Below are 10,000 nucleotides of genomic sequence, written 5' to 3'. Positions count from 1 at the left end.
CTAATTGAGAAACGGACAGTCTATTGGACGAACGTACAGTCTAATAGAGGAACTGACAGTCTATTGGACGAACGCACAGTATAATAGAGGAACTGACGGTCTATTAGACGAACGTACAGTCTAATAGACGAAAGTACAGTCTAATAGACGAAATTGTAGTCTTATAGACGGATGCACAGTCTAATTGAGGAACTAACAGTCTAATCGACGAACGTCTAGTCTAATAGATGAATGTACAGTCTAATAGAGAAACTGGCAGTCTAATAGACGAACGCACAGTCTAGTAGATGAACGGGCAGTCTAATAGACGAACGTACAGTCTAATAGAGGAACGGGTAGTCTAACAGAGGGACGGACAGTCTAGTAGACGAACGTACATTCTAATAGACGACCGTACAGTCTTATAGACGAACATACAGTCTAATAGAGGAACGGACAGTCTATTAGACAAACGAACAGTCTAATAGAGGAACGGATAGTCTAATGGACGAACGTACAGTCTAATAGAGGAACGGACAGTCTATTAGACGAAAGTACAGTATAATAGAGGAACTGACAGTCTATTAGACGAACGTGCAGTCTAATAGACGAACGTACAGTCTAATAGACGAAATTGTAGTCTAATAGACGGATGCACAGTCTAATAGAGGAACTAACAGTCTAATCGACGAACGTCTAGTCTAATAGATGAATGTACAGTCTAATAGAGAAACCGGCAGTCTAATAGACGAACGTACCGTCTAATAGAGGAAGGGACAGTCTTATTGACGAACATACAGTCTAATAGAGGAACTAACAGTCTAATAGACAACGTACAGTCTAATAGAGGAGGGGGCAATCTAATAGACGAACATACAGACTAATAGACGAAACTACAGACTAACAGCCTTAACGGACAAAACTCGTTTGATGGGGATAGGATCGGATAGGAAACGGTCTAAAATAAATGAAAGAAAAACTTTATAACAAAAAATACCACTCGATATGAAGTAGTACTCTGGTTCAATAATAAAAATAAAAATAAAAAATTCCTCATAACACTATCTAACGGTGTCCCTCACGTCATATTTTTTTTTGATTGTGTAACTGTCTCTACGTGTACCTTGTGGTATGTTTCACATCACGTTTGATGTGTTAACTTTCTCTGTGTGTATTGAATGAATACTCAAACTCGTCCCAGCCCCCAAACCCCACTGGTCCCCCCCCCCCATATACGAGGTAATAAAAAAAAGATTGTGACAAACGAAAAAAAAGAAATATACTTTGAAAGCTTTACTTCATCGAAAAGAAAATATCAGATTAAAATGGAGTACGAGTCCTATGGAGTCTTTTTGTTATTTTTTTTGAAAGGGTTGTTTATTATTTATCTTTTTAAGAGCCTTTTGTTATTTCAATGAGTCTACCGAGGTGAACTGATGTGCAGTCGTCCATTACAGAGAAAGAAGTAGTTAGAAATAGTTATTGTCATTATTATTCACCTTAGACAAAAGTGGACCCACCCTCCAGAAAAAAGATTAAGGCTGAGATTTTGAAAGTGAAAAAATAAAATATTTATTTTGAAATCTGGAAAGTGAATGGCGTCTCCATGGACTGTTTTACTCTAGTGAAAGAAGGGTTGAAAAAACATATATAAGGTTTAGAAAAAGAAAGAAAAAAAAAAGAAACTCAAAATTGCTTTTTAATGATCATGGCGCTGCTTAGGACTTTATACGTTTTGGGATGGATAACTTTGGCGGCAGCCGTCACGGAGGATTCTGAAGGTAAGTTATGCTTTGATACTGTTCTAATATATATATATATATATATATATATATATATATATATATATATATATATACTTTACCTACCATGAATGTATGTTTGTAATTCAGCATATCAAAAAGCGTCATAACTTTGCATCACATTTCTTTGTCAAACTAAGCACTTAAGCATCACACTTCTTTGTCGAACTAAAGACAAAATCATCACACTTCGTTGTCAAACTAAAGACAAAAGCATCATAATTTTTTTTTTAAACTAAAGACAAAAGCATTGCATTTCTTTGTGAAACTATACACGGAAGCATCACACTTCATTGTCAAACTAGGCCTGTAAGCATCACACTTCTTAGTCAGAGTAAAGACAAAAGCATCACACTTCTTCGTCAAACTTCAAAGCAGGCCTCTCGAATCCTTTTGAAAACGGTGTTCAGAAGATAAACTCGGATTACCATATTTTGCATATAATAATAACACCACACACTCTCTCTCTCTCTCTCTCTCTCTCTCTCTCTCTCTCTCTCTCTCTCTCTCTCTCTCTCTCTGAAATATTCCTCACTTATTATGCCCGTCAGCTATTTGGCTTTCCCCTTGTTTAGTTTTGTCTACTAATATTATGACGAATTCCAGTTTGTTTGTTTTAACGTTCACGTGTTTATGTGGAGACTCTGGAGTCTGGAATGTAGCCCCAGAAATGGTTATTGTGATCATATTCTGGAAATTCCAGCTGCTCAAGAAAATGGGGGCCACTTTCTGGATTAATGAATTTCACTGTACACATACATAAACACTTTAGTATATATATATATATATATATATATATATATATATATATATGTATATATATATATATATATATATATATATATATATATACATTAAGCTACAAACATCCTTTACTATCTAATTCACTCTACCTCTGTATTAATATATATTTTCAGATATGTTAACCGAGGCGGAATTTTCAGTCAATAAGATATTCTGTTTACATATATGAAAAACATATTAATTCCGAGGTAGAGCGAATTAGATATTAAAGGGCATTTGCAGCTTAATGCGTATATATATATATATATATATATATATATATATATATATATCTATATATATATATATATATATCTATATATATATATATAGATAATATGATATATATGCGTATATATATATATATATATATATATATATATATAATATATATATATATATATATGATATATATATAGATATATATATATATATATATATATATATATATATATATATATATATATATTTATATATATATATATATATAGATACATATATATATATATATCTATATATATATAGATATATATATTATATATGATATATATATCTATATATATAATATAATATATATATATATAGATAAGTATATAATATATATATGTAGATATATCTATATATATATATCTATATATATATATAATATATATATCTATATATATAATATTATATTATATCTATTAGTATATATATATATATATAATCTATATATATATATATTATATATATAAATATATTATATATATATTATATATATTCTATATATATAATAGATATTAATTATATATACTATATATATATAATATATATAATTATTATATGATATATAATATATATCATATTAATATATATAGAGATATATATAATGAGATATATATATATATTATATATATATATATACATATATATAATGTATATATATATATATTCTATACCTCTATTGATATATAGACTATATATATATATATATATAGATATTATATATATATATACTATATAGATATATATAATATATATATCTACATATATATCCTGATATAATGTATACTATATATATATATATAATTATATATTATATATCGAAGATATATATATTATATAATAATATAGTTCCTATATATATTATATATCTATATCTATATATAATATCTATAATATAATAATATTAATATATTAATATATATATCTATAAATCTATATATATATATATATATATATACTATCTTATATATACTAAATATATAGTATATATGATATATATATAATATAGATATAATATATTATATTAAATATATAGATAAAATTGATATATATCATATATATTATAATATAATATATAAAATAGACATATATATATATATATAAATATATACTATACATAACTATTAATATATAATTATATATTTTATATAATATATATATATATACAATGATACTATCTATCTATCATATATATATATATATATATATAATATACTATCATATATATATATATATATATATATATATATATATATATATATATATATACGTATGTATATATATATGTATATTATATGTGTGTAAGATATTAGAATCACGCAATTGTAACAAACCACAATAACAATTAGGATTTGAAATAATCCCATTATATAGAATAAGGTAGGACCTTATGGTTGTTTCACTGACGTATGAATAATGCTGCGAATATCATATGACATTTAACCTTTGTAAAGCTATAAAGTATAAGGCATATAAGTAAAATCGCCAGGAATGCCTTTAAAAAAGAACTTGATACTTTTACAACCTTAATAAATGATTCGCACATATTTCCCCCACGAAACCGCGGAACGATTTCAACTTTGAAAACGAATCAGAGCCAACCAGTATTTAAAAACGAAATAAAACACACACACGCAACAAAACGAGTGTGTATAAACTCAACTGTTTTTGGCACAGGGAAATGTTAGCAAGCCCCGCCCCCTTCCCGCTACCCCCTGCAGGGGAGGGGGTGTTGTGGGGGGGGGGGCGGGTGTCTGCCAGCCATTCCCCAGGACGAAACACAAACCCATGAAATGTTCTAAAATCAGTTCGACCGAAAACACACTTTGGTAAAATGGCATTCACTACCGTCTGGATACCAAATGAATGGACTCATGGACTCGAATTTTCCGGCAATAATGACATAATTGCTTGCGCTGCCCCAAAACAATATTTTTTCGTTGTTTCGAAAAAGATTATTATTATTATTTATTATTATTTATTATTATTGTTATCCTTATTCAGAGGGTGAACCCTATTCATATGGAACAAGTCCACAGCAGGGTCCAATTATTATTATTATTATTATTATTTTATTATTATTATTATTATTATTATTATTATTATTATTATTATTATTGTTGTTGTTGTTGTTGTTGATGTTGTTGTTGTTGTTGTTCTAAGGGATCCAAACTAATAAAAAAAGGTTAAGTGTTCGTGTATAACTTAAAAACATTTTACAAAGCTTTCGAACCCTTCCCTGGGTTCATCTCTTAACCTATTTTTTTTATCATTGTGGATCCCTTAGAACATTATATATACTTTCGTGATAGAGAGTTTTTCCCAACCAAATTATTATTATTATTATTATTATTATTATTTTTATTATTATTATTAGTATTATTATTATTATTATTATTCATATTATTATTATATATTATTATTATTATTATTATTATTATTATTTATTATTATTTTTGGGGGATCTATCACAGTCCTCCAATTCGACTGGGTGGTATATAAAGTGTGGTGTTCCTGGTTGTATTCTGCCTCCTCCTCCTTATTATTATTATTATTATTATTATTATTATTATTATTATTATTATTATTATTGAGATGAACCTTATTCAAATGGGAGGAGCCCACCACAGCTGACTTGAAATTCTAAAGGTTCCAAAGAATTTATCGTCCATATGAAGGCAACTGAAAGTAATGATTACAGAAAGACTAAATCAATTATTTGAAAAGAAAACAATTATTAATTAACAAAGCAATAAATAAATTGATAATTTAAGTAAGTTACAATAACCCACAGGGGCCACTGACTTAAAATTCAAATTCCCAAAGAATATGGTGTCCATTTGAAAGAATCCACAGAAAGAGGTCAGTTATATGAAAAAGAAACAAATTAATGAACAATATGATAAATAAATAGATAACAGGGCGTGATCCAACCTCCAGCTTACTCGAGTCTAATGCTAAAATCTACTGTCAAATAGAGCATTGTTTCACCAAATGAATGGGAGAGGAACGTCTTTTGCTCACCTTAGCAATCAACATTTCCTCTCTCTCTCTCTCTCTCTCTCTCTCTCTCTCTCTCTCTCTCTCTCTCTCTCTCTCTCTCTCTCTCTCTCTCTCTCTCTCTCTCTTTTCATTTTTTAAAATTCAATACAAACAAACACATACACATGTTTAGGTATTATTGGACAATTTCAAACATTTGTATCTGTTTTTCAAAGTTAATATAAACACACACATAATGTTTAGATATTGCTAGGCATATTTCATATTCTTATATACACATTCATATGTAATACATGCAAATACATACGTATATGTTTATGTATTGCTACACATATTTCATATTCATATATACACATTCATATGTAATACATGCAAATACATACGTATATGTTTATGTACTGATAGACATATTTCATATATACATATGTATTGCTAGACATATTTAATATTCATATATATACATTCATATATAATACATGCAAAAAACATACATATATGTTTACGTATTATTAAACACATTTTATATTTATAACGTACACATTCACGTGTATACAGAGCCATTTCAGACATAAGAAACCAAACCTACACCCAAAATAGCATATGAGCCCCTCTTTTTAATTTATTTTATCTTGCTCGGGGAGTAAGCCTTACAAACTACTTTGTTCTTGTTGTTCTTGTTGATGTTCTTGTTGGGGGGTGGGGGGGGGAGCGTTAGGAAAGTCCTATGGAAAAGCCTAAAAAGGTCTGAAAAAGGTGTTTTGCTTTGAGTTAAAGGTACAGGAATTTTAGGATAAGCTATTCATGACTTATTTCTCAGAATAAAAATGTAAAAAATGAACAACGTGCATGTTATACAGTACAGAACAATTATTTTTAATATATATGTAGCTATTTATTTTAATTTTCGTTGGTGAGACAAGGCTCTATTTGACCGTAGATTTTAGCATGTGCTCCAAGTAAGCTGGAGGTCGGATCACTCCTTGTTTGTCAAAGGCAACAACTGTTCTCTAACAGTACGACTATAAATAAGATCTACAGCATATGCATACAGCAAAAACACGCACAAAGGCACACACACATACACAATGGAGAAAAACACATTAAGTTTTTAGAAGTGAAGAAACGAATGACAGTAGATATTTTTTTAATGACAGAAAACTAGGTGTTTATTTACCAAAAAAAGCTGAATTGTAAGAGAAAGGTACAGGTCATAAGGAATGAGTAAAATGAAAAGAAAAAATATATAAAAAATTTAAACACGCTTCTATTAAAGTGCAATAAAGTGAAAAATCAATTCTACAAGTCTAAAATAGAAAAACAAATTTTACAAGACTAAAAAGGGAAAGATAAATTCCACAAGACTTAAAAGTGAAAAATCAATTCTATTAGACACACCAGGATTTTCTGACAATCAATCATGTCCACAAAAATTGAAACCTGGGTGCCAAACTTGGAAGGAAGTGCTACAAGAAATTAAAAAAATATATACATTTCTTTTCTGGCAACATTTACTTCTATGTTTAGTGCCCACGCTTTTATCTTTGTAGACTTGAGTAATTGTGAGAAAATCCTGGTGCATCCTATAAATTTCATTTTTCAGTTTTTAGTACATTTCAATAAAATCGTATTTGAGAGTTCTATTCTCTAATTCTATACTTTTTAGTTTTGACAGAAATTGTAGCCAGTTAATGATTGTAGCTAACGAAATTGATATCCAGTCGAGCCAAAGAAGGCTTGAGAATTCCGCAGAGTTATTAACTTATCCTGCCGAGTCAAAGAAGGTAAAATAAATCCGCAGAGTTATTAACCTTTCTACCGAGTTAAAGTTATGAAAACTCCGAAGAGGTCACTGAAGACCTACTGATCATAAGGTTGGTTGTATCGTCACCAGGCAAAATCTCAAATTCATCGGATGAAGGAAAAAGGCCGAAAATTGAGTCACAAATTTTGACCCAAAAAGACGAGACAGATAGATGCAGAATTCAATTCAAATAAAAGCATGTAAAAATGAAGTTTCTGTGAGAGCTTGCTTGTGTGCATGCCTGCCTGGGTTTAGAGAGGGTGAATGTGTGGTGGTAGTTGTACTGTGATGGGTGATTTGACTGTAGAGGTAAAATGATAGGCAAAGAAATGGCGCGTGGATGGTAGGCCCAAATTGCCAGGTGTGAATAGGTGTGGAAAGAGCTTCGTGGAATGGCCTGGTGGAAGAGTCTTCACTCAATGTTAAAAAAAGAGAGAAAAACTTGAAAAATATTCATGGAAGAGCAAAATGGTGATGGAGAAGTTCCTCTATTTAGAATCCTTGTTTGTGGTGGGCTGTTCCAAATGTGGTGATAGATGGAATGAGATTGGGAGTAGATGGAGGTATAACTGATCATTATCTGTTTGAAACACCAACAGAAATGGCAGATAGGTTTAACTGTTTCGCAATTTAGATTATTTGTTTGTGAAGGTTGCTTGAAATGGAGCTGACAGATGACATTAGAATAGGGGTGCCTGAAGGTCTAATTGGTCATTATCTGATTGAAACATGAGCAAAAATGACAGCTAGTTTTAATATTTACTCTATTTAGATTATTCTTTTGTTCAGGTTACTTGAAATGATGTTGATAAATGGAATGAGAAAAGGAGTAGCTGAAGGTATAATTGGTCATTATCTGATTGAAATACGAGCAAAAATGGCAACTAGTTTTAATAGTTACTCTAGATTATTTTTTTATTGTACAGGTTAGTTAAAAGTGTTGATAAATGTCATGAGAATAGGAGTGGCTGAAGGTATAATTGGTCATTATCTCATTGAAACATCAACAAAAATGGCAACTAGCTTTAATAAGCGATAATGTGCCTCTATATCACGATACAATATAGGAAAAATAAATAGGCCAATGTTCAACATACCAGAGTGAAAGAGGCTCACGAGGAGGATATAAACTGATGTAAACTTAAGAGGTTTATCGTTGGAAAAAAAAACGAAGATTATCTGTAAATCAGCTGCGGCAGAAGAAAAGCTCACGCGACGAACAGAACTCTTGCAAATCTCTAAGTAAAAAGCACGAGTGCAATTTAATAAGTAGCTGTCCGAGCAGAGAAGGAAACGATTTGGCATTTTACAGATCAATTATGCTCATTTGTTTGTTTGTTTGTATGGTGTTTTTACGTTGCATGGAACCAGTGGTTATTCAGCAACGGGACCAACGGCTTTACTTGACTTCCGAACCACGTGGAAGGTGAACTTCTATCACCAGAAATACACATCTCTCACACCTCAATGGAGTGCCCGAGAATCCAACTCGCGGCCACCGAGGTGGTACGCCAACACCATACCGACCACGTCACTGAGGCGCTGCCTCAATTCTGATTTTGCAAATTGCTCATTCTACAGCTGGCAGATGGCGGCGGCTCACTGATTGCAAACCAAACAGCTCAAAGGAGAAATGTCACGAGCGTCAGCGACCTGTTAGCACAGCCAGGCTTTTGAATAATTCTAAATGTCAGGGTGACAGAAACGGCAAAGATAAATGACCAATTAGTCGCTCGATGCTCTTTCTATATATTTTTTTTTTTGTGTGGGCTGCAATTTGGAGTGGATATATTCAGGCGGGAATGCACGATCAAGATTTCAAACACCGACAACTTAATTGTACACAATGCTTGTCACTGCGGCATTAAACTGAAACGGAAAAAAAGAAATCTTTGGGGCTTTTAAGGACTTTTAATAATTAAAAAAAAGTTTTTCTTTTGGATCTTTTGGCATATAAAAGAGATTTGTTATGCAAAAAAGGCTGGTTACTGGTGAAAAGTGCATTGAAGTTTACCTTTATTTACTAAAAGGTTTAATGAAATGGAATTATGCATTCGTTTATCGTGAATATATGAGTTATTACTGCTAGTAATGAAACGCAATTATGCATTCGTTTTTCGTGAATATTCCTTGAATTATTTCCTGCTTGGCAGTTAGCAGACAGTGACTGGTAGCAGTATCTATCTGTTATATATGTATATATAGTATATATATATATATATATATAATATATTATATATATATATATAAATATATAGATATTCATTTATATATATGAATATTATATGTATCCAATAAATATATAGTGTATTAGGGTATATATATAAATATATATAAAGAATATAAGCCACGAAGGAAAATAAACAAC

The 10,000-nt window shown here is 30.5% G+C and overlaps 1 protein-coding gene across 1 annotated transcript in view; it reads left to right on the top strand.

The window, feature by feature from the left end:
* LOC135195987 (hemicentin-1-like) overlaps window positions 1–10,000 on the top strand; it is a 405,661-nt gene that overhangs the window by 4,012 nt on the left and 391,649 nt on the right. Inside the window, 1 exon segment of the mRNA XM_064222487.1 lies at window positions 1,437–1,760. Within this exon segment, the coding sequence (XP_064078557.1) occupies window positions 1,682–1,760 (79 nt within the window). The 5' untranslated portion in view covers window positions 1,437–1,681.

The sequence above is a fragment of the Macrobrachium nipponense genome, chromosome 17 (assembly GCF_015104395.2).
Source record: "Macrobrachium nipponense isolate FS-2020 chromosome 17, ASM1510439v2, whole genome shotgun sequence".
Lineage (NCBI taxonomy): Eukaryota > Metazoa > Arthropoda > Malacostraca > Decapoda > Palaemonidae > Macrobrachium > Macrobrachium nipponense.
Note: the sequence above shows the minus strand (reverse complement) of the source record. Positions and strands in the feature narration are given on the sequence as shown.